The 25,098-nt window shown below is 51.4% G+C and overlaps 1 protein-coding gene across 3 annotated transcripts; it reads left to right on the top strand.

The window, feature by feature from the left end:
- The first annotated feature begins 481 nt into the window (after nt 1-481).
- Acap3 (ArfGAP with coiled-coil, ankyrin repeat and PH domains 3) lies at nt 482-15,067 on the top strand. Of its 3 annotated transcripts, none has more exons than XM_005079225.4 (24): nt 482-650; nt 4,435-4,492; nt 5,066-5,185; nt 5,404-5,457; nt 6,506-6,564; nt 7,081-7,264; nt 7,611-7,655; nt 7,741-7,836; nt 7,937-8,011; nt 8,734-8,745; nt 9,403-9,515; nt 9,604-9,655; nt 9,876-9,976; nt 10,049-10,160; nt 10,414-10,622; nt 10,712-10,781; nt 10,866-10,960; nt 11,036-11,238; nt 11,447-11,554; nt 12,599-12,697; nt 12,794-13,014; nt 13,196-13,305; nt 13,381-13,491; nt 13,587-15,067. In XM_005079225.4, the coding sequence occupies exons 1-24, from the start codon at nt 604-606 to the stop codon at nt 13,732-13,734; spliced, it is 2,502 nt and encodes an 833-aa protein (XP_005079282.1). In that variant the 5' UTR covers nt 482-603; the 3' UTR covers nt 13,735-15,067. The 3 variants fall into 3 exon arrangements, with proteins under 3 accessions (XP_005079282.1, XP_021088267.1, XP_021088268.1); XM_021232608.2 differs by lacking the exon at nt 482-650 and adding an exon at nt 752-889; XM_021232609.2 differs by lacking the exons at nt 482-650; nt 4,435-4,492; nt 5,066-5,185; nt 5,404-5,457 and adding an exon at nt 5,630-5,762.
- The last annotated feature ends 10,031 nt before the right edge of the window (nt 15,068-25,098 follow it).

The raw sequence follows: 25,098 nt of genomic DNA, 5'->3' as shown, positions 1-25,098 counted from the left end.
CTTAGGGAGCGGGTGCGAAGTGCTGTCTTCTAGGCCCGACTGGGCTCACTGTCCTCTGTCTCACAAGGGCGCGGTGACGGGTTGTTTCCACACGAGTGTCCTCCTTGATTTCTTCACCCCTTCACTCCCGATCTTCCCGCCGCCGTCCCGTCCTCCCGGAATGTGTCCGTCTGTGCGTTCTGATCGAGTGCTTCCAAATGTTTTTTTTGTAAACTCCCTGAGTTTAACCATGGCATATGCCTGAAGTGAGAGAACCGCGCCCTTCCCTTTCCCGCAGCCGGGTCAGCCACTTCAAATCCCAGTTGCTGCAGCCGAACCAGCTCCCTGACCCCGGTGGCTGAGGACAGAGGGTAGTGACAGGCAACGGAGTGCAGCGACGCATTTAGCGACGCTCCCCGGAGGTGACAGCGGGTGGTGCAAGCGGCGGCAGACTTTGGCGACGCTCCCCAGCGGTGACAGGCGGGGCGGGGCAGCGGCGCGCCGGCCTCATTCCGAAGCGGGCGGGCGCGGGGCGCTGCGCGGGCGCGACGGACCGTCTACCAGCCGGGGATGCCGCTCGACGCGTCGTGGTCCTCGGTCCAGTGAGCGCCGCTCGCCGCAGCCATGACGGTAGAGTTCGAGGAATGCATCAAGGACTCGCCGCGCTTCAGGTGTGCAGCGGGCCTGGGGTAGGGCACGGGCAGGGATGGGGAGCCGCCTTTGTGCCGGGGGCGGGGAAGGGATGCCCAGCATCGTGACCGCTCCGAGCCCACCTGGATGGAGCCGAAGACCTGGCCTGGATAAGCCGGTCGGAGCCGGAGTCGTGGTCCCCCAAGGCGCGCAGCTCCGCCTCCGGCCTCGGGGGACCGGAACAAAAGACGCCCCTGTACTGATCACCTCGCGCGCGGGGGTGAGTGCTCAACTGTCTTGGGCAGTCGTGTACCACTGGGCATTCGCGTTCAGTGCCACCTCTAGAACTGTCCGCTCTCCTTTGTGTTTGTGCTTTCCTATGCCACAAGTACTGAGCTCCCCCTGGGCCCTGTAGTCCCGTTCTGGCTCGGATTGTTTGGCACCCTGCTTCACCTGTCCCTGGTTTCTATCTTGGTTCATATGACCAGAGCAGGGTATGGGTGCAGCCAACTGGAGCCATCAGAGCCTGAGATGGACACCTTGGCGAGAGTGGGTGGTATAGATGACCCAGGAGCCTGGAGGATTGGTGCTGTGGGGATGAGGAAGTCATGTTTAGGTGGGAGGGTATGGGTCTTGTTCACCTCTGAGTTTGTTGCTTTTATTGTTCCTGGACTGCACATCTATGTGAACCACATGGTCACACAGATACACATCTGTTTCATTGGGTGACATTTGGCAAGCAGGAATGGATCCCCTACTTATATCCCCTCTGTATATGCGTGTACACAGGGAAACATATTCTGCCCCTCCTTGGAGGAGGTGACTGACTAAGTACATGTAGGTGTAGACGAGCTGTGACACTGGGTTGGTATGCTTGATGCGTGCACATAGCCTAGTGAGGGTGCACACATGTATGTACATGTGCCACTTCTCTGTGGATTCATGAACCATATTTGCCATGCTAGGAGATACATGTTAGTGTATGCAGGTGTGTGTTTTAACGTGGGTGCACATGTCCATGCACATGTGTGCACCATGTCACTGGAACACATGTCTGTGTGTGTAATACTACTACATGCATACATGCATGTTCGTGTATAAGCTTATATCATGCCTTTGCACATGTGTGCTTGACCACATATGTACATGCATGCTGGATCTCTGGGGGGGTCTGCCCCAGCCCAGCTCTTTTTAAAAACCACCTTGCAAAAGAGTCAGCAAGAAAAACCTCAGGAGCCTTGGAGCATTAGTGTTAGCCAAGAGTGTTCATGACTGTAGGCAGGGGACTTGAGGCAATCATCTATGCTTTCCTGTTTTCTATTGCTGAGTGATTGAGCGCTCTGAGAGACCCAGATGCCCCATAATTCTGCATCCAGGCTTGATAAGAAGCACAGACAAGGCCTCCGTGCTGGGGACTTGGCCCCATCTGAAGCACTCTTATCTTTGCCCTGAACCCTTTCTGAGGAGCTCTGGCTCCACCCTGCCTTGTGGAGGGATTTGGGCCTAAGCAGAAATCCATTCACTTCTGGACCTTTGCTATAGCCAGCCAGTTGGACTTGTGGGCTGCATTAGATGTGGCAACTGATTAGGTTTAACATTGCTTCTGTGGTGGGGGGAGGGAGTGTTGGGGTGGGGGTTGACTCTCTGGACTTTGGTTCTGGGGTCATGGAAACCTGGCTCAGTAGTTTTGGGTGGGCTGTGATTTGATGGGTTTAAGAGTACCTTGTCCACTCTAAGGTGTTACTGAGGTTATAACTTGGGTCTTTCTGGCCAAGAACCTTTAGGTGGGGCAGGGTGGACCTGGCTGAAGGATGTGGATGTGAGGTAGAGCCCAGACCCCAACCTGGAAATTGTGGGAGTTTTGCTTTGGGGCTCCTGGCTTAGGATAAGGGCTTGTGACAGCCTTAGGAATGTCTCATAGTCCCTGAAGCTGTGGGTGGGGGTGCAGGGGAGCCCCGGAAGAGAAGCCGCCCAGCCTTGGCTGCAAGCCCTGCCCTGGGTGGGGCTTCAAGCGCTGAGTCATGGCTTTGGTGAGGGGGCTCCTCCCCAACTTCCAAGCTGCTAAGGAAGTCCCTGGCAGTTGAGACAAGCATAGGGCAGGAGGGGGATGCCTCAGGTCCTTGGCTGAGGAAGGGAGTGCTGAGAGATTCCTAGGACAGAGTGCTGGCTCCCTGAGCCTCCACTAAGTGCCCACCATGTTCCCACATCTTTGTGAGTACATATGTCAGCTCCTGGTGCAGCCCCTCCCAGTTCCTGGCTCCCTGGCCAGCTGCAGCTCTCCATGCAGCTGTCTGGGCTGTCAGGCCTGCTTGGGGAAGCCTTGAATCGTGCTCTCCTAGGCAGATAGTTACATCTGTGTTCTGGGAACTTCTGGCTCTTATATTGGTCAGAGTTCTGGGCCAGAGCCTCCTGTAGTAGCCTGTGTTAGGCTTGTAGCTAAAGGGCATTTTTCCCAAGCAAGGCAGGCTGTGGGGTATCCTTTACAGGCATGGATGCCAATGGTTCAGTTAGATGCTGCAGCTCTACTCCTGCCTCTTCTCTGCTGTAGGATTCATGGTGCCTTAGCTAGCCCTCAGGAAGGGATGAGTCTGATGGCCAGGACCTTTAAGGGTCCTGGCTAGGACAGCCTGGCATTTCAGCCCCAGGTCTTAATTGAGGACACACTAAACTGTGCCCCATGTGTTTCTCAAGCCCTTTACTCAGGAAAACCTTAGAACAGATCTTTCTCCTTGCATTTCTAGAGACTAGGGCAGAAAGGGGTAAGGAGCTGCTAGAACTAGGTGGCTTTCCCTCTGATAACTCACCCGCAGCCAGTGTAAGACTTGTTCCTAGAGGTCTGTCTAAACCCTTGGCCTATTATGTTCCCAAGGTGCCTCTTTCCACATAGGCCAGATGGGCGTAGCTCACCAGCTGAGCTGATTGTATGAGGTGGGGGACTGCTGGGAGCCTGCCCTTATTTCCTTATTTCCTGTTCCCAAGTTGGAGTTGGGGGGGGTGTCACGTGCCTGGTCCATCTGCCTTTGGCTTCCGGGATTCTCCCTGGCTTCTCCTGGTGATGTCATCATTAACTCCTCCCTCCCTGGGACATCTTCGTTATCAGGCTGGATTGATGGAAATAGACTCTAAAGAGACCTCCTTCTGGCTGGACTGAGCTAGATGGAATATTGAGGTTGGGGGAGATGGAGAAGCTTTTTCTCACTAGTTTGAGGTATTGTCCCTTAGCTGTCTGTTGCTTCATGATCAGCCTTCTTTAGTGTCCTTAACTGCTGGCCAAAGTGGTCTGGAGTTGGGGCAAAGAAGTGAGGGATAAACTCTTTCCAATTGAGGAGGAGCTGTCCAAATGGGGTCCAAGTTCAACTCTGAGCCCCAGAGAGGACTGTCATGGACACCAACATCACAGCATGAGACATTAGTATTATTAAGCTTAAGAACTAAAACTTGTGTTCACAGGTTCATAGGGCATAGCTACACTATAGGGTGTGTGTGATGGGGGGAGGGAGGGAGGGAAACAGAGACAGACACAGAGAGAGACAGGGAGAGGGAGAGAGAGAGAGAGAGAGAGAGAGAGAGAGAGAGAGAGAGAGAGAGAGAGAGAGAGAGAGATGCTTGATAGTCCCCGTGGTATGGCCAGGTGGCTTCAGCCTGTCTGGCGGGCACTGGGTAGTTCCAAAGTGCTAGACCTGGGTCCTAGTTATGTCCATCAAGCAGGGTTCTTGCCTGTCTCAGCCTCAGTTTCCCAGAACCCCCTTCTAGCAGCAAAAACCCTGGGGAGAGGCAAGAGGAGATGAAACTCCAGCTAATCTAACTACCCAATTCTTGTTGTAGGGCAACCATTGACGAGGTAGAAACAGATGTGGTTGAGATCGAGGCTAAACTGGACAAGGTAAGAGACAGATCCCGCGGTACATAAAGGGCCCAGCAGTACTTGGCGCACTCCAAGCCCAGTCTGAAACTAGGGGGTGACTCCAAGTATATCTACCTATGTTGGAGATGCCTATTAAACAGGAAACAACTGCTGTGCTTGTTGTGTCTAGTGTGACTGGGGTAGGGGACCAAGGATAAGGGTAGGGAAGGGGAGAGGGAGCAAGCTTCAGAGCCCGAGAAGGCAGGAGGCTATGTGCTGTCTGGCCCTCTGACCCTGTGGGGCCGTACTCACACTCCAGCCCTGTGTCATCTGCTTTCAGTGTCTGTGTCTGCCAGCCCTTCAGCCCAGAGCTCAGACCCAGATAACACCAACCTCTTCTTCCCAATGCTCCTCTGAATACCAGGCAGATACGATAGTATGTCCTTAGTCCTGAACTGAAGGGGGGCAACTATGTCTGGATGCTGATGGGCCTGAGTTGAATTCTGACCGCCTCTGGCTGTGTCTTCTATGGCCTGGCCTTGTGGTGGATCTACGTTACCAGCTTAGAGAAACTGTCAAGCCCTCATTTTGCCCATTCTATCCCACTTGCAGCTGGTCAAACTGTGCAGTGGCATGATTGAAGCTGGCAAAGCCTACGTTACCACTAACAGGCTCTTTGTGAGCGGCGTTCGAGACCTGTCCCAGCAGTGCCAGGGTGACACTGTCATTTCGGTGAGGTGTCAGTGTGGGGGTGGGGGAAGGGAGAAAGCCCCCTAATGGGTGTCTAGATCATAAACACTGGGTATCCGCACTCTGCTTCAGTTCACCTAACCCTAATGGGTGGTCAGGGAGGAGTCTTTATGGATTTGAAGGAGACACTACCTATGTGGTCTGTATGACATCAGCCCCACTGCTCATCCTACTATGGTCTTCCCCATGCTTTTCTTCAGGAATGCCTGCAGAGGTTTGGAGACAGCCTGCAGGAGATGGTCAACTATCATACGGTGAGCCCCATGGGGCATGTGGGGTCTCAACTTCCATCTGAGTCCACAACATGTCTCCTGAAGGCCCTGCCTAGCCCAGAGTAAACCTGACTTATTTTTAGGTAGCTGAACCGGTGGCCATGAGTGAGAAAGGCCATGTTCTGCTCCTTTAATCTATAGAAATGGTAGCCACTCCAAGTCTATGAGTCAGTGCAATGTGAGGGATGTTTCCAGGGGAGCTGCCATGTCCCCAGCTGTGGCCAGACTAAATCCCAGGGCAGAGGAGGCAGCACACAGCTCAGACCTGAGGGCAGCGGTGCCTTGAGGTGAGGAAACCTTGGAAGTTTCATCTCTACCTGAAGCTGGGCAGAGCTCTCCACCCCAGACCAACTTATATCTGGGTGACATCTTCGCCGCCATCAGGGTAGGACATAGGGCACCAGCACTGATGTGAATAGACACATAGAACAGGCCAACTCTCAGTGGGATGGGAATAGACCATGGCCTGAGAATCAAGAGTCCCAGACTAAACAAGGGGCCCCTACTTGGCCAGACCATGAGAAGCTCAGAAATAAACCAGCTTGGGATGGCTCATCCTGGCAGCTGCCGGTCTGTCTATCTACCCCTGGCTTGGTCCAGCCCTCCATGTGTCACTGTGGGTCACGAGTATGTGTGGAGAATGACAGGAAACCAGTTCCCAGCAATCAGCTACTACCTTCTCCAGGCCAGGCCCCGTGGGAGCTCTCTGCCCCGAGTCCTTCTTATTGCTGGTAATCAGCCTGAGGCAGCCCATGCAGAAGCTGAGGGTGGAGTTTAGAGGCCTGCCTGCCATCATATTGACCTCCAGACTGGCTAAGAGCCATGTGGGAAGATGAGCAGGTGGCTACAGCTGTTGCCCCTAGCCCCCAAGAGGCTCCCCTGGTACATGACAGATTCTGTCGCTAGTGTTTTTATAGAGAGCTGGGGCCCCGGAAGAGATGGGCAGGGATCCCAATTCTCAACTGGTAGGGGATTGGACTTTGTCCTGTCAGTAGTGACCCAAATAACCTCTATCCTGCCTCCGCCCTAGATCCTGTTTGACCAGGCCCAGAGATCGGTGCGGCAGCAGCTCCATAACTTTGTCAAAGAGTGAGTGACCAGAGCTACCAGCCAAGCCCCCAGCCCTATAGTCAAGTGCCATGGTGAAAGCTGAATTCCACGGTCCATCTTCAGGATAAGAAGGGCATCAGGTCCTTGGCCAAGGCTTCAGATTGTGAGAGGTCTTTGCCCTCTGACAGGAGGTTCAACCAACAGGGGCAAAGACTAGGAGATGGGATAGACAGGGCAGGGTGGAGGAAGCAGGAGTTGTAATTTATCCTCATACCCTAGAGGAGACGCAGGCTGACACATGGGTCTGGAGTTAGGGATAAGGCTGGGCAGATGTAGAGTAAGTCGATGAAGGACTGAAAAGTCCTAGAACAGAGAAGAGGGAGGAAAAGGTTAGGTAGATCCTAGCATAGGGAGTTAAGGAAAAAGACCCTCCTCAGGAACCAGTTGAGGGGGTGGATGTGTGGCAAGAAAGAGATCCCAGGCTAACTGAAACCTACTGTGTCCTGCTCCTTTTCTGACCTCTGACTCTTGGCACCTACGTTGACTGGCACTCAGGGATGTGCGGAAGTTCAAAGAGACAAAGAAGCAGTTTGACAAAGTGCGGGAGGACATGGAATTGTCCTTGGTGAGGAATGCCCAAGCCCCAAGGCACCGGCCCCATGAAGTAGAGGAGGCCACAGGTGCCCTCACTCTCACCCGGAAGTGCTTCCGTCACTTGGCACTGGACTATGTGCTCCAGGTTAGCTGTGGGGCAATAGAGATGTGTCTTCTCCAGTGGGTAGGGATAACACCCTGCAAACACCTGGAGGGTAGGGTAAGCTGTAGGGGGTGGATGCCTTGATCTTACACAGGAAGCCTCTAGAGATATGGGCAAGGTTGAGAATTCTTGGTTTCATCCAGGTGCAACCTCATATTCAGACAAGGGGAAAGACTGGATCCAGGGGAGGATGAAGCTAATACCACACAGAGACCTAAAAACTACCTGGGGGTTTTAGATCTATAAGCAGTCCAGGTAGATTCTGGAAAAGTAGAGGCCATGGGCTTCTGGACTGTGACACTTTACCTGTTTGCTCTTCCTCTGGCAGATCAATGTCCTCCAGGCCAAGAAGAAGTTTGAGATCTTAGATTCTGTGAGTGCTTGTGTTGGGAGGTACCTATGGGCATAGTTTGAACAACGAGAGCTTGGCCTCACTTGGGCTCTGCTTTCACCGACAGATGCTGTCCTTCATGCATGCCCAGTACAGCTTCTTCCAGCAGGGATATAGCCTTCTACACCAACTGGACCCCTACATGAAGAAACTGGCAGCTGAGGTGAGCCTACAGGAGTAGCTCAATGATAGCCTTCAGTGGGGGCTCCTGGGTAAGGTCTTGGGAAGGGATCCACTGTCTTCCTGTGATGCCCTCCCCACAGCTGGACCAGCTTGTGATTGATTCCGCAGTGGAAAAGCGTGAGATGGAGCGCAAGCATGCTGCCATCCAGCAACGGGTGAGGCCCTGCAGCCCCGTCTCCCTGAGTATGGGAGAATGTCATCACCATTCCACGAGTCTGACCCGGGCCTCCAGTAGACACATCCACAAACTCTGCCCCTCTTCCCAAGACTGTCCACTTTATCACCCATTAGGCCTTGCAGCAATTGCTGTCTGAATGTGGAGCAGAGGGAGGGGCCCCACCTTTAAGTTGGGGAAAGCCCTGCTTACCCAGGCTGACCAGTCACTCCCTACGGGAGCCATGTGCTGCAGGCTGACTCTGATACAGTGAGCCTGATACATGGAAAGGCTGGAGCTGGGACCTGGAACCTCACTCCTTAGAGCAGTGGTTCTCCACCTCCCTAGCACTGTGACCCTTTAATACAGCTCCTTATGTTTATGGGTGAGCCTCAACCATAAAATTATTTTTTTGCTACTTCATACCTGTAATTTTGCTACTGTTATAAATTGTAACGCAAATATCTGATACATAGGATATTTGGTACACAACCTCCAAAGGGATGATGACCCACAGGTTGAGAACCAATACCTTAGAGGCTGTGGGCACCTCTATGACTAGTCATGGGCTCCCTCTGGTGAACAGTGGTTCCATCCACCCTACCCCCAGGACAGAGATTGACTGCAGGTGGGATAAAAGGACCTGGCAGTCTTTGGGATCAGAGTCATCATTCATGGGTTCTTTCTTTCTCTTTTCCCCTCCATCCTGCTTGGGAACCTCAGACACTGCTGCAGGTAAGAGAACTGCACTCTGGGTTATCCAATGGGTTATTCAGATGCTCTCTTTCTGGGGTGTTTCAGCACCGAGGACACCTCCCCACCTCAGTGCTCCTGCTGCCCTTTGGGTGGAACCTGTAGGCCAGCTAGTTGGTAGCACCAGCAAGATGAATCTGGCCAGTCCCGTCTTATAGGGGTGGTGGCAGCTGTATCTTCCTGTCCCTGCTCAGGCTCAGAGCAGGTGGTAAGGCCTTCTTCCCTCTACTGGCCTGGCCCGTCAGACAACAGGACACACAGGACACCCAAGGCCCACTGGCTTGTGAATGGGGCTCTGTCGGGCAGCTGGAGAAGGCCCAGCTGGCAAAGTGCATGAAACACTCAGGATGGGGCGGGGGGTGGGGGGGTAGACAGGGAGTGCAGCTTCCTTCCTGATCATAGCCTGCTTGTTCCTGCAAGCCTAGTAGTGGGGGCTGGAATACTGAGGACCAGCTGTGAACACAAGGGATCTTCCCATAGGGTCTTTAGACAAAGGGCCTTGCTTGGCCAGGAAATGGTTGTGGTGGGCAGAGGTTCCCTGAGCATGTGCCTCATTTTAGCTTCTGTCTGGGGTGAGCCTGGGGAGGGGATGGGATCCTTCAAGGATGGGCACTCCCCGAGGTCCAGCTCTACCCTTAGGACTTTTCCTATGATGAGCCAAAAGCGGAGTTTGATGTGGATGCACCAAGTGGCGTGGTGATGGAGGGCTACCTCTTCAAGAGAGCCAGCAATGCCTTCAAGACATGGAATCGGTAAGGGCCCCCTCAGGCAGGGCTGAGGGCGGAGTAGATGTGGAGCCAGCTCTGCCTGACCTCTTGTCTCACATTTTCCCTCACCCAGACGATGGTTCTCCATTCAGAACAGCCAGCTGGTCTACCAGAAGAAACTCAAGGTGTGCTGGGGGACAGGGTCACCCTTGGCCAGACTCCTCCCCGTTTAGATCATGGGTTGGGCTGCTACGTGGGTGACGGCACAGGGCCGAGGACACAGACAGGCACCAAAGTGTAAAAAGGTCAAGGGAGCAGGAGCAGGGAGTTATAAACACATTTTTGCTTGAGTCTGAGATAAAGGAGAAAATGGGTATGAGAGTGGTAAGCTTGTGCCGCCAACAGGATGCACTGACTGTGGTGGTGGACGACCTCCGCCTGTGTTCTGTGAAGCCGTGCGAGGACATTGAACGGAGGTTCTGCTTTGAAGTTGTGTCACCTACCAAGTGAGGAGGCCTAACCCCAGGAAAGGTTGGGGAAAGCCCTGCTTACACAGGCTGACCAGCCCCTCCCTACAGGAGCTGTATGCTGCAGGCTGACTCTGAGAAGCTAAGACAGGCTTGGGTTCAAGCTGTGCAGGCTAGCATTGCCTCTGCCTACCGGGAAAGTCCAGACAGCTGCTATAGTGAGGTGTGCTGCTTCTCTCTTTCCCCATGTATATGTCTATGTACCCCCCCCCGAAACAGCTCCTGTAGGCTACTTCATGCTTGTGCAGCTAGTGTGTGCATGTGTGTATGTGTATGTGCAGTGTTTGCATGTGTACATGCGTGCAGATTTGTGTTTGAGGGGGCCCCAGTCTATGCCGATCCTTCTAACTGGGGATCTTCTGGGGAGTTGAGTCAAGCTCCTGATGGGCTGAGTGGCTCCTCACACCATTCACCAGAGGCTGGACCGCACAGCGTCACCATCAACAAGTAGCATTGATTCTACCACGGACTCTCGGGAACGTGGAGTCAAGGGCGAGAGCGTGCTGCAGCGTGTGCAGAGTGTGGCTGGCAACAGCCAGTGTGGCGACTGTGGCCAGCCAGATCCTCGATGGGCCAGCATCAACCTGGGTGTGCTGCTCTGTATTGAGTGCTCAGGCATCCACAGGTAGTCCTCCTTGACTCTGGCTAGACAGGGCTGGCTGGGGTTCTGGATAGAGTCATGTCTTTTCCCATCTCTGTCCCATTTCTGTCTAGGAGCTTGGGTGTTCACTGCTCCAAGGTACGGTCCCTGACACTGGATTCCTGGGAGCCAGAGCTGCTGAAGGTTTGTAAAATAGCCCAAGTAGGGAGGGGGTGGGAATTAGGTCTTTGAACTTGGACTAACATCCCCATGCACTACACCCCACAGCTGATGTGTGAGCTTGGAAATAGCACCATGAACCAGATCTATGAGGCCCAGTGTGAGGGACCAGGCATTAAAAAACCTACAGCCAGTAGTTCCAGGTGAGGTGGGAACAGCCAGCTTGACCATGGGAGCCCCAGCCTATGGATGCAATCTCATGTTCACCTCTGGTCCAGGCAGGACAAAGAGGCATGGATCAAGGACAAATATGTTGAAAAGAAGTTCCTGCGGAAGCTGACCTCTGCACCAACCCGGGAAGCCCCAAGACGCTGGAGGGCACAGAAGTGCCAGCGCCCTCACAGCTCCCCCCACGCCCCTACTTCCCGCCGCAAGGTCCGGCTTGAGCCTGTCCTGCCCTCCATCGCTGCTTTGTCCTCAGGTGGGAGGGCTCATGTACTTGGGCAGGTTTGGGGACAGGCTGAACGCAGCCCTGGGAGGAGCCACCAAACCCTCAATGTTACAGTGGGGTTGGGTAGGCTGGAGGCAGGGCACCTTGGAGCTGGCTGTCTGTCTCTTAAGTGTCCTGAGGCATTCCCCATCCCACGTCTCAGTCTTAACCACCTGAATACGTATCTTATCCCTTGCAGCTGGCACTGTGGAGCGCAAGTTCCGCCGAGACTCCTTGTTCTGCCCTGACGAGCTGGACTCCCTCTTCTCCTACTTTGACGCAGGGGCTGCCGGGGCTGGTCCACGCAGTGAGTGCTGGGACAGATTCCCTTCCAGTGCTCTCAGTGTTCCTCAAGAGCCATACCCCATCCTTAGCGAAAGTATCATAGCAGGGACAGTTGAGGCTCTTCTGGAGAGTGGACAGGGTGGATGACACCTGCTCCAGAACTTGCAAAAGAGACTGGGACAGGGTGGTGATGCCACAAAAGGATTGAGACTGGAAAACATCTAAAGCAGTAGCTCTCAGCCTGTGGGTCTTGACCCCTTTTGGGGTTGCATTTCAGATATCCTGCATATGAGATATTTACATTACAATTCATAACAGTAGCAAACTTACAATTAGGAAATAGCAATGAGATAATTTTATGGTTGGGGGGGTTACCAAAATACAAGGAACTTTATTAAAGGGTCACAGCATTAGGAACACTGAGAACCAATGGGCTAGAGTAATCTCGACCACCAACTTGGGGCCGAGCACATGACTGTCAAGCGTAGTAATATGTGGAAGCCAGGCATGACGGTTTACACCTGTAACCCCAGCACTCACACAGAAGAGGCAGGAGGATTCTAATGCATTCAGGGCCATCCGGTGCTACATAGTGAATTCAAAGTCAGCCTGAGTAAACTTGTAAGACTCTTTCAGTAAAAAAAAAAAAATGTAATGTGTAAAGTGTGGCTTCTGTGTGCGCACACAGGAATTTATGTAGGGAGCAATTGCGTGTCCAAGCACTAATGAAATTTGAAGGGTGACAACAGAGGGCGCTGTAGTACCAACCTTGTCAGGCTCTATAGCTCCTATTGTTACCAGGGCTGTGAAAACCTTAAAACCTAAAGGGCTGGGAAGGGGAGCTCTGGGTTGTACTGGGAAGAGAGGGCTCCCCCTGTCCCTCTGAGCTATTGTTTGTTTTTTTTCTCTTTCCTTTCAGCCTGGGCAGCACTCCATGGTGTTCCCTAGTAAGGGCTATCCTGCTCCTAAAGGGGAGAATCGGCTAAAGGATAGGTCAGGCTCCAGCTTTCCTCCAGTGTTCTGGGACCCCCAAGTGCTAAAGATTCCCTTTCCTGTGGTCCTATAGGTCTAAGCAGTGACAGTGGTCTAGGAGGTAGCTCTGATGGCAGTTCAGATGTCCTGGCCTTCAGCACAGGCTCTGTGGTGGACAGTGTCACGGAGGAAGGTAGGTGTGTGCCTCTCTGCCTCCATGTAGGCCGTCATCCCAAAACCCTTGAAGGTTTCAGCCTCCCCTCCCCCCCAATCCTTCTCCCTCCTGCAGAGGCTGCTGAGTCCGAGGAGTCCAGCAGTGAGGTTGACGGAGAAGCTGAGGCCTGGAGCCTGGCAGACGTGCGTGAGCTGCATCCTGGGCTCCTGGCACACCAAGCCGCACGCACTCGTGATCTCCCTGCACTGGCCGCAGCGCTGGCCCACGGAGCTGAAGTCAACTGGGCTGATGCAGCAGACGAGGGCAAGACGCCACTGGTGCAGGCTGTGCTAGGGGTGAGCTCAGGCAGGACACCCGACTTGTGCACACAAGACTGCATACCTATGCGTGCATTCTATTCCTCTAGGCAGAGACAGGCTTGCTCCTGTTTTGGGGGGTGCTCATGGCAAGAGGTCAGGGTGCTAGGCCCTGCCAGTCTCCTTTCCTGGTTCAGTCTGATTTCCCTGGATTCCCTAGGGTTCCCTGATTGTCTGTGAGTTCCTTCTACAAAATGGAGCTGATGTGAACCAAAGAGACAGCCTTGGCCGGGCACCCTTGCACCATGCTACACTCTTGGGTCACACTGGGTGAGTTCCGTGGGTCTCTCTTGTTCTGCCATCCCCTCAGCTTCGAGCTATCTCAATAAGCCCCTCCACCCCCAGCCAGGTCTGTCTATTCCTGAAGCGGGGGGCTGACCAACATGCCTTGGACCAGGAGCAGCAGGACCCACTGACCATCGCAGTCCAAGCAGCAAATGCTGACATTGTCACATTGTGAGTCAGGCATGGTCCTGGGGATGTAGTCACTGTAAAGGGGGCAGAGGCTGTGTGTGGGGACAGAATCACCTCAAACTGTTCCCCACCCTCAGGCTCCGCCTGGCCCGCATGGCTGAGGAGATGAGAGAAGCTGAGGCACCCCCTGGCCAGCCAGGCCCCCTGCCAGGCAGCAGCCCTACAGAGCTGCAGTACCGCAGGTGCATCCAGGAGTTCATCGGCCTCCACCTGGAGGAAAGCTAGGGCCTGGCAGGCCGGGCAGCTGAGGGACCCCTCCCCTGACCCCAGCCTACCCGGCCCAGAAATCCTGCATGTCCCTGAAGACCCTAGCCCCTCATCTAGCCACAGCCCTGCCTGTGACAACTGTGGGCCCATCCCGACAGCCCAGTATTTTGGCATTTCTGGAGTCCCCACTCTCCTGCTCTTCCCTCCTTCTGGCTACTTTAATGCTCAGCCAGGGGACAGGGACCCAAGCACTGAATCTTTTGAAACCCCACATTTGGGGGGTGGGGGATGCCCCTTATCTCACCTGGGGAACCTCTGTCTTCAGGTGGTCCTTTCTTCAGGGGTCTGGGCTGTCCACGGCACAAACCACTCTTGAGGTCCATGTCACCTTGTACCTCTCTGCCCTCAGGGCCTATTCTCACCTTGTGCCCCCATGTTTACTGCCCCAGAACACTGACCTGCTAGCTAGGTCCTTCCTACATAACCCCAGAGCCCTTCCTCCAGCCTGGGGCTGGTGGCTGGCCACCAGCACCTTCCCTGGCAGGAGTGGCAGCCCACCCAGGGAATCAACCTGAGTACCTCGCTCAGTGACCCCAGCATCCCGGTTGGGCTTTGACGGTGCTGGGAGGTGGAACCTCGGCCCAGGCCTTCCACCCAGGCTGGACGCAGGCGTCCCAAGGCCACGTGGCTGGCCACTTGGGTTCTTGTGCCTGAGGGCCTAAATCCATCCCTGCCTTCTCCAGAGGCACTGTCTGGTTTACCTGGGCCGGAGCCCATGCCTAAAGCAACTGGCACTTTCCACCCTGTGCCCAATGTTCTTTGTTACTGACTGAGAGGATTTTCTACAACGACCTCATTCTGACTTTGTCTGCGTCTTTTTCTGTGGACTCTCAAGGACCATCCTGATCCCAGCTCTTCCTGCTGCTGGGGAGGCCCACAGAGATCCCCCCCTGCCCTGCCCCCAAGCTTCACTCCTTGGGCTGGGCCTCCGATAGGTCCAGTGGTCCCTTATTTGGGGGGACCCAACCAATGCCTTCAATTTCCCTTTTTCTGGAGGAGTTCCAGGATAGAGGCTGGGCCCCTCTGCATACTATGGAACCCTTGTTTAGGTCAAGGGCACTAAGCTGGTCACTATGCAAATACTGCCCTGGGAGCATCCATGGGCAGTAAGGTAGGCACTGGATCAGGGCCTCTGACTCCCTTGCTTGATGGCTGCGGCCCTAAAGAGCAGAATTGGCTTCTTCCTCCTGCTTGAGCTCTGCCCACCACCTACCCTGCCACCTTTGGGCTGGCAGGGTCCCACTCCTTCCTGCTCTGATCACTCTCACTTAATAAACCTCTGCCGCTTGCATCCACTGCCTGCTCATTGCTGTATCAAGTCCTGCTTGGCTCTGTTGTCTCAGCTGAAAGTTTGTCTGGGAGCAGACTGAAGCAGAATCCCAACATTGTCCCTTCCCAAGAGGATATAACCCAGCAGCCACCAGGGCCCAATGCTTTGAGAAAAACTGACACCTGGCACCCTTAGCCCCTGTTCCCTGGCCTCTCCTCTCTGCATTCTCTGAATTAGACTATATATATATATCCCTTGATGGGAATAAGGCTGGATCCAGTGAGAATAGCTGGGGCTGGTGTCCCTGGTCTGCACCCAGTGTCCCTCACCTTCAGTGTGTTTGCTGTGCTCTGTTTCAAGGTGGCACTGAGGTACATTCTGAGGTTTGCAATTCACCCTGATGTAGGTGTTTAGGGAGACACACATATGTGCAAGACAGCACGTGGAATGACTGATTTTATTGTAGAGCAGCCCGAGGTCAGTAGATGACTTGGCTTGGATTTACTTTTATTCCTGCTTTTACCCAGAGGCTGCCTTAAAGCCATTGCAGGCTCTGTGTGTCTGATATGCATATACATGTGTATGTGTGTATGTTTGTATGTATGTATATAGACATGTATCAGAAGCATGCACAGACAATTGTGATAACTAAGCAGACTCCACTGTGTAGAAGTATCTCTACACACACACATGAACATGAATGGACACATGCTCATACCCAGAGTTCAGGATTCTAGAGAGGGGATACTTCCCAGCCATGTCTTGGGATCTCCCTCAACTCAAGAGGCCACCACCTGGTGGGATAAGTGGGTAGAGAGTCCCGGGTGTGTTGGATCTACTGAGTTTCTACAAGGGTCAGATGGTACTGCTTTCTGGGCCCTCAAATGGCTAGTCTGGCACACTCTGGGCAACTAGGGAACCCACTGCTACTACAGTTACCAATATTAGGCTGAGGGATAGCTCTGTTGGGGTTACTTCAGTTGTCAAGATCTCAAGGGAGTGCCAGAGTGTTGGTGCATGTCTTTAATCCCAGTACTTGAGAGGCAGAGGCAGAAGAATCTGAGTTTGAGGCTAGTCTGGTCTACATAGCAAGCTCCAGAATTACACCGAGAAACCCTGTCTCAAAAAAAAAAAGTCAAACAGCCAGCAAGTGGTGGTGCACACCTTTAACCCTAGCACTTGGGAGGCAGTGGCAGGTGGATCTCCAGGTTTGAGGCCAGCCTGGTCTACACAGAACAAGTACCAGAATAGCCAGGGCTACAGAGAAACCATCTCTGAAAAAGCAAACAAAGAAAATCTCAAAGGTGTGGAGTTTAGCCCAATTCTTACACTGAAACTTCCTCCAAAGATCCTGGGAATATCTGTGTGGGGTTATTTCCTGCTGGACTTGTGGTATCACCCACTGAAGCTTGGGGTTGGTGGTCTCTGGCTGGCTTCTGATATGGTGTGGGACTGCCCTGAAGCAGTATTGACTCCCAGCCAGGATGCTTTCCCCATTAGAGCCAGTGAAAACCCAGCACCAGGGCAAGGGTAATGACATCCAGTAGCAGCTCTATCACAGATAGGACAGATGAGCTGAACAGCTGTGTCCAGAGGCTGCCCATAGCACTACAGCTGTGGAACCTGTGGGTAGACAGGCAGTAAGTCCAGCAGGGTCTCCTGTACCCCACCTGTGAACAGGACTGGGGGGGGCTGCCTCTACCCAGCCATCTCATAAAAGGTAGGAATGGTTAGCCATAGGCTCTATTCCCAACCCTAGCCCTGTGTCTCTCCAACCACTCATATTCTGTTGCGTAATCCACAATATGGTAGTTGGCCACATAGCTTCTAGGGTAGGGATAGAGGTGTCCCTGGGGGTACACTCACCCCTGGCTCTTGCTTCAGCTTGAGCTGCATGGGTCTTACTCTAAGCACATCCAGGATCCAGTCCTGCATAGAAGAGGCATACATAGCCACACTCTCCCTACCCCAATGCTGCAATGGGATGTGAGGAGCATGAGGGGCATTGACTGGTCCACTCCTAAATGCTCTGTGAGACTCACAGTAGACTTGGCTACCTGGAGGTCTTTAAAAAGAATTTGTACAGCCGGGCTGTGGTGGCGCACGCCTTTAATCCCAGCACTCGGGAGGCAGAGGCAGGTGGATCTCTGTGAGTTCGAGGCCAGGCTGGACTGACAGCCTCCAAAACAACACAGAGAAACCCTGTCTCGTAAAACCAAAAAAAAAAAAAAAAACAAAAAAAAAACAAAAAACCAAAAAACAAAAAAGAATTTGCCTGGGAAAGACAGGATCCTCAGTCATCCTGTAGTAGTAACCTGAGGAATCATTGAGAGGACCCAGTAATCCCAGGCTGGGTGTCATTTGTGGCTTCAGAACTGGGCTCTAGCTGGAGCAGATCTCCACCATACGCTACTGGAACCAGGACACCAGGTGTGTCTGAAGAGACAGCAAGGACTTAAGGTGAGGATCCTGCCTACACATGGTTCCAGGACTCTTCCTTGCCACCCATTCACCTGCATGGTGTTTGGGGTGTTAGATAGCAGTCCCACATCCATGCCCTTAGCACCATCAGTGCAGAAGCCATAGGGACTTCTGAGGCAATGTAGCTCGTCTTGGAGAAAAGGAGTTTCAATTCTGCTCACAGCATCTTGAGGCCCTGCCCTACCTCAATGCCTGGGTTGGACAGGAAGTTCAATAGCCCTGCTTACCCCTTGAATTCCAATGGTATTCTGAGTCCCCGGCCAGAAGCTGAAGCCATTGTGTTCTAGAAGGGTGTGTGGTTGTTCCTATGAACGATGACCTTGATTCCAGTCTCCAAGGACAAAAGAGGGGGATGTTCTTGCCTTTTAGCCCTGAGGACTAGGCTGATCCCTGGGGAAGCTAAGGAAGAGATGTTGAGGACACTTGCCAAACCCACTTTATATTCATGCCCAGATGCCTGCTGGGGATTAGCACTTACCATTGGTGATACCAGGGCACTGTGCAGCTCAGACACCCTTAAAGGTACAGCAGTTACCATAGGTCTGGTTGTGGAACTTCTGGAGGTGCCAGAAACCCAAGGCCATGCTTAGATACCTTCTATCCCATCATGTACGCCCTGAGGGACTATGGTCTGCCTGTTGTGCAGGGAGTTGCTTGTAGCCAGTCTTAGGCAGCTAACTCCCGTCTCTTTTACCAGATGGATCCCAGGATAAAGCCCCTCTGATGGTGGGATAGAGGGAAGCATCCCAACAATCCTGCCCTGAGCACATCCTGGCAATCCTCACTGTCATAGCGACAGGACGAGACAAAGTAGTCACCAGGATTTTGGTGACTGTCCTCCCAGGAAGTGGGGAGTAGGACCAAGATGTCCATGCAGTGGAAGCATTATCATCCCTGAGCAGCTGGCACACCCAAGGAGTAGGCACAGTTTAAGCAGTCGTCACCAGTTTTATTACTCTTGAGAGGACACAGGGTTAGGTCAGGCACAGCCCACTGTCTCTCCCTGCTAGAAAAGCCTTCTGAAGTGGAGTGGCACACCAGTGCCTGCACCTCCTTGAGTCCCAGAACTCACCAGTCTGCAGCCCACTTTGCATGGATGTCCAGATGATTCAAATGCAGCAAATGAATCTGCCACTTCCAGAACACAGTTGTTCCTTGAGATCAGCCACACAGCTGTTGGGATGGACATTAATTATAGGAGCAACCTGGAGCCTGAATGTGCAGATGGTAGCAGATACCCTGAGTGGGTGGGGATTCACCCTCTCTACCTCATCAACCATACTACCTACTGTGACGTGCTAAAACATGCATGAAAGCCACACATAGACTAAGACCCCACTCCACACTCAGAGAACAAATCACATAGTAGGTGTGTGAAACTGAAGGCAGAGCCGGGCGTTGGCGGCACACACCTTTAATCCCAGCAGTCCAGAGGCAGAGGCAGGCGGATCTCTGTGAGTTCGAGGCCATCCTGGTCTACAGAGTGAGTTCCAGGACAGCCTCCAAAACAATACCGAGAAACCCTATCTCAAAAAAAAAAAAACCAAGAGAAAGAGAGAGAGAGAGAGAGAGAGAGAGAGAGAGAGAGAGAGAGAGAGGGAGAGAGAGGGAGAGAGAGAGAGAGAGACTAAAGGCAGGCTAGCCAGATGCCACAACCCTAGGAACTTTAACTATTCCTGTTTCTTCTGGGGCCCCTTGCATGTATCAGGATGACCCACTAGTCTTTTTGTTTGTTTGTTTGTTTGTTTGTTTGTTTGTTTGAGACAGGGTTTCTCTGTGGGTTTGGAGGCTGTCCTAGAACTAGCTCTTGTAGACCAGGCTGGCCTCGAACTCACAAAGATCTGCCTGTCTCTGCCTCCCGAGTGCTGGGATTAAAGGCGTGCGCCACCAACGCCCGGCTTTTTTTGTGTTTTTTGTTTGTTTGTTTTTGTTTGTTTGTTTTTTGACCCACTAGTCTTACCATACCCATCGGCCTGGTTTGTGTGGTGAGCGCAAGCCTTATCATTCCTTACCCAGGATATTCTCTCTTCCTGATCAATCAGTTCTAAAGACCTGGGTTAGACTGAAGGAGACAGTGCTCACTCCCATTGCATCCAACTGAATTTTGACTGCTAAAAGGAGAGAGGCCATGAGCCTCTTGGTTCTGGAAGCAGGCAGCAGCCACTAATGACATCCCAGGAGACGGGAGTCATGCTGAGGAAGAGAAACCCAGGACACTTAGATGGTCAGTTGGGAGTCGTAACTGGTCACTGACCAGCTTTGTAGCCTTGCTCAAATTATTCAGCCTCCCAAGAAAGGGTTCAATAGTATTCAAGCATAGAATTAAAAAAAATATTCAGCCTTTCAGCCCTTTTCCTCATGTTTAAAATGTGGCTAAGGCATTTCTTTTAGCCCAAGGTTCAGAAGTGGTACTAGTTAATACGGCTGACGAGGGACTCCCAGACTCAGCATAAACCCTGCAGAATCTTTCCATATCTAAGCAGTGTTCCTTTGGAGGAATGGGAATGACTTGTTGCTGTGTGACATCCAGCAGCAGAAGAGGAAGAGCTTGGGCTAAGTTGTTTGAACCAGAGCAGCTCTTTTTTTTTAACATTTATTTATTTATTATGTGTACAGTATTCTGTCTGCATGTATGCCTGCAGGCCAGAAGAGATCACCAGATCTCATTAGAGATGGTTGTGAGCCACCATGTGGTTGCTGGGAATTGAACTCAGGACCCCTGGAAGAGCAGCCAGTGCTCTTAACCTCTGAACCATCTCTCCAGCCTGAACCAGAGCAACTCTTATCTCCCAGTATTTGTGGGGCTGGAAAGAGGAAGAAAGGAAGGCACAGAAAGAAAGAAAGGAAGAAAAGAAAGGAAGAGAAGAAAAGAAAGGAAGAAAGAAATAAAAAGAAAGAGAGGAAGAAAGAGAGAGAAAGAGAATGAAGGAACACTGGCCTCTAATTCAGCCCTTTTCATTTCTTCCTGGGATTATAGGATTATAGGATTATAGGCATGCACCAACACCACCCAGTGACCTCCATATACATTTTTAAAATGTAGTGAATGGGGAAGGGAGGGACGGAGGGGGAGAGAGAGAGAGAGAGAGAGAGAGAGAGAGAGAGAGAGAGAGAGAGAGAGAGAGAGAGAGAGAGAGGGAGAGGGAGAGGGAGAGGGAGGGAGAGAACAAATAAATCTTCTTGGACCTTCCTAGATTAGACCTTCTACCCTCTCAGAAAGGACACTTACCTTTACCCTGGGCCTTATAGGTATCTATCCCTAAGAGTAACCAGAAACCAGGAGTAGTCACTGTCCACTCTTAGGACAGGGCCGCCATAGGAACTACAGGCTTTTCATAGGACTCCAGGCTCAATCCCCCCCCCGGTTTTTCATACTTTGGTGTAACTCAGAGTGCACACCTATTCAACTCATTTGAAACACACAAGATTCCTAGTAGGGAGAGACTAGGCATCCTCTCTGGCCCAAGGGCTGGCTTATCTGAGGTTCCTGGACCTAGACCAGTGACAGATCTTCTTGGTGTTTCTTCAGAGAGACCATGCATTAATTGTACTAGCCAGGCAGGATCTTGGGTCACCACAGAACAGATATTTAGGTGCCTCATACACTGATACATCTGCTAGTCTGGTTAGGTACTTCCTCTGGGAGTCAGAGAGATATGGGAAGTTGTTTTTCCTGGGTCACCTCCACTTTTTTGGGGCCCTCCTCAAGCTCTGGCCAGACCGACTCTACTGGTGGGATGTGACCAAGGCCTTGTGGTCTACCCTGTAGGAGGATTTTTGCTTTTCTTATAATTTATTTTTAAATTTATGAGTCAGGCATGGCAGAGTGTAGCAAGCTTTCTTGGACTGCCAGTGACATGGCAGAGTGTAGCAGGCTTTCTTGAACCCCAGCTCCCAAATCATGACATGAAGACTTATTATTAATTATGAAAGTTCAGCCTTAGTTTAGGCTTGTCCCACTAGCTCTTTTTGTTGGTTTTTTTTTGTTGTTGTTTGTTTGTTTTTCAAGACAGGGTTTCTCTGAGGCTTTGGAGGCTGTCCTGGAACTCACTCTGTAGACCAGGCTGGCCTCAAACTCACAGAGATCTGCCTGCCTCAGCCTCCCGAGTGCTGGGATTAAAGTTGTACGCCACCACCACCCAACTTGTTCTTTTGTTTTTTGAGACAGAGTTTCTCTGTAGCTTTGGAGCTGTAGACCAGGCTGACCTCAAACTCACTGAGATTTGCCTGTCTTTGCCTCCTGAGTGCTTTTTATTAGACCACTCAGGTGCCTTAGGCAGACAATGTAAAACAAATGCAACTTATCTTTAAATAGTTAAACAAATGCAACATAAACAAATGCACAGATCTTTATTACTTTATTTTTCATATTCCAATCCCAGTTCCCCCTCCCTCCTCTCCTCCTGCTCCCCCCACTTGCCCCCTCTACCTTCCATCTGCTCCTTAGAGAGGGTAAGGCCTCCCCTAGGAAGTCTACTAAGTCTGTTCCATCATCTCTTTGAGGCAGGACCTAAGGCACCTCTCTACCCACCACACCGCTATGCCTAGACTGAGCAAGGTATCTCTCCATATAGAATGGGCTCCACTAAGTCAGTTTGTGCATTAGAGTTAGATTTTGGACCCACTGCCAGTGGCCTCATACATTGTCCCAGCTGCACCACTGCCACCTGTATTAAGGGAGTCTAGTTCAGTCTTATGCAGGTTCTCCATTTGTAAGACCAGAGTCAGTGACCTCTCACTAGCTCAGGTCAGCTGATTTTGTGGGTTTCCCCATCATGATCTCAAATCCTTTGTTCATATTATAACTTCTCCCTCACTTTGATTGTACACCAGGAGCTCGGTCCAATGGTTAGTTGTGGATTTCTGCATCTGCTTCCATCTGTTTCTGGAAGAGGGTTCTAGCTTCCCAGGGGTTGTAGATTGTAGACTGGGTATCTTTTGCTTTATGTCTGGTATCCACTTATGAGTGAGTACATACTATATTTGTCTTTCTGGTTTTAGGTTACCTCACTCAGGATGGTTTTTTTCTAGATCTGTCCATTTGCCTGCAAATTTTAGGATGTCATTGTTTCTTACTGCTAAGTAGTACTCCATTGTATAAATATTCCACATTTTCTTTAGCCATTCTTCTGTTGAGGGGCATCTAGGTTGTTTCCATGATCTGGCTATTATGAATAATATTACTATGAACATAACTGAGCAAGTGTCTTTGTGGTGTGAATGAATGCACATGTCTTTACATAGAGTAATACTCTACAACATAAACAAATGTAACACATCTTTACATAGTTAAATCAGTATTTCACAATAGCAGAGAACAGCTTTAATCCTAGGAAGAAAGGCGAATCTCTGAGTTCAAAGTCAGCCTGGTCTACATGGTACATTCCAGATCAGCCAGGGCTACATAGTGAGACCGGAATAAAAAAATAAACAAATTGATCAAAATAAAATTTAAATGGGTTTGTGTGAGTATATGCCACATGTGTTCTGGTACCCACAGAGACCAGAAGAGTGTGTCAGCTCCCCTAGAGCAGCTGGGGTCCCAGTTCAGCCCTCTTATTTTTTTAAAAAAATTATGTTTATCAGAGATGCAGAGATGGCTCAGTGGTTAAAAGCACTTGCTGATTTTCCAGAGTTCCCAAGTTTTGGTCTTAGCACCCCAAAAGGTAGCTTGCATCCAGCTTCAAGGGATCTAATGCCTCTGGCCTCTGGGTGCCTACACTCATGTGTACATACCCACATGAGAACAGACACAATTAAAAATAAATATTTTACGTGTGTATGTGTGTGTGTGTGTGTGTGTGTGTGTGTGAGAGAGAGAGAGAGAGAGAGAGAGAGAGAGAGAGAGAGATAGAGAGAGAGAGAGAGAGAGAGAGAGAGACAGCATGTTGCAATCAGAGGCCATCTTGCAGGAGTCAAAGTTCTCCTTCTACCATGTGTGATCTGGCACTTGAACTTGATCCATCATGCTTGGTGGCATGTACTTTTATCCATTAATCCATCTTGTTGGCTCTTGGGGAGTGTTTTGTCTTTTGAGGCAGGATTTCTCTGTAACAGCCTGTCCTGGCACTCACTCTGTAGACCAGGCTGGTCTAGAACTCACAGAGATCCATCTGTCTCTGTCTCCCAGGTGCTGGGATTAAAGATACTCATCACCATGCCCATGTTTTGTTTTGTTTTGAATTCCAGACTTTCTTGGTCTTCTGGAAGCTGTTACATCACTGGGGAGAGTATCCAAAATGCTGAGTTGTGGTCAGCTGTTCTTTCTTAACACCCACCCCCCAAAAACCTGGCTGGAAGGAGGTACATCCTGGAGGCAAACCCTAGACTCTCCCATTGCAGAAAGATGGTGCCTATCCTTAGGGGTTTGGTTCTGGAGTTCAAGGTTCCAGGTACCCCCTGCTGCTTGTCTTTGTAGCCACTCCTTCTCAACTGTTAAGGTCATCCGTCAGCTTTACAGAGAGAGAGCAGAGCAGCCTGAGTCCCGTTGGCCAGAAAGTTGAAGGTGTATCTGGTGAAGTGAGGTCTCCGGTTCTGACAGAACCTGCTGGCTACATCTGGCCCCATCCCTTCAGGTGTAAGCCAGTAAGCCAGGTGTGCTCAGGGTTTGGGGGGCTCTGAGCTGGGTTCTCTCTGAAGCCTCACCATCGTGATGGTTTACGTATTCATGCTACCCTGGTAGGTATGTCAGTGCTACATTTTGCACAAGGATAAGCAGGTTGGAGAATGGTTATGGCCCAATCTCTGGTTGTTGTTTGCATTTGTATTGTGTTAGGGTTGCTATTATTGTAATGGAACACCATGGAAAAAAAGCAATTTGGTGAGGAAAGTGTCTTAGTTAGGGTTTCTATTATGTGATGAGACACCATGCCTATGGTTAATGGTGGTATGCAGACATGGTGCTGGTGCTGGAGAGAGAAAGAGAGAGAGGTGAGAGAGAGAGAGGTGAGAGAGAGAGAGAGAGAGAGAGAGAGAGAGAGAGAGAGAAACTGGTCTGGCTTGATTATTTGAAAACCCAAAGTTCACCCCTAATGACACATTTCCTTCAATAAAGTCACATCTACCCCAACAAGGACACACCTCCTAATAGTGCCACTCCCTGATGACCAATCATTCAAATATATGAGCCTATGGGGCCATTCCTATTCAAACCACCACAAAAGGATTTATTTGGCATACATTTCCACATCACTGTTCATTACTGAAAGAAGTTAGGTTAGGAACTCAAGCAGGACAGGAACCTGGAGGCAGAAACTGATACAGAAGCCATGGAGGAGTACGGCTTACTGATTTGCTCCTCCTGGCTTGCTCAGCCTGCTTTCTTTGTTGATACAAGGTTTCTCCGTGTAACCCTGGCTGTCCTAGACCTCACTCTGTATACTAGGCTGACCTGAAATTCAGATCTACTTGCCTCTGCCTCCACAGTGCTGGGATTAAAGGCAAACATCACCATGCTCAGCATCAACCTGCGGTCTTATAGAACCCAGGATCACCAGCTCAGGGTGACCTCAAGCACAATGTCCTAGGCCTTCCCACATCAATCACAAGGTAAGAAACTGCCCTACAGGCTC

The sequence above is a fragment of the Mesocricetus auratus genome, unplaced genomic scaffold (assembly GCF_017639785.1).
Source record: "Mesocricetus auratus isolate SY011 unplaced genomic scaffold, BCM_Maur_2.0 Super-Scaffold_100042, whole genome shotgun sequence".
Classification (NCBI taxonomy): domain Eukaryota; kingdom Metazoa; phylum Chordata; class Mammalia; order Rodentia; family Cricetidae; genus Mesocricetus; species Mesocricetus auratus.
The sequence above is the reverse complement of the archived record's forward strand: the minus strand, read 5'-3'. Positions and strand labels throughout refer to the sequence as shown.

Bases quoted from the DNA above. Each gene is read 5' to 3' on its own strand.
- Acap3 (XM_005079225.4), top strand. From the start codon at position 604: ATGACGGTAGAGTTCGAGGAATGCATCAAGGACTCGCCGCGCTTCAG. The intron at 7,656-7,740 runs GTGAGTGCTTGT...TTTCACCGACAG, and splicing joins AGTTTGAGATCTTAGATTCT to ATGCTGTCCTTCATGCATGC. The intron at 11,239-11,446 runs GTGGGAGGGCTC...TATCCCTTGCAG, and splicing joins CATCGCTGCTTTGTCCTCAG to CTGGCACTGTGGAGCGCAAG.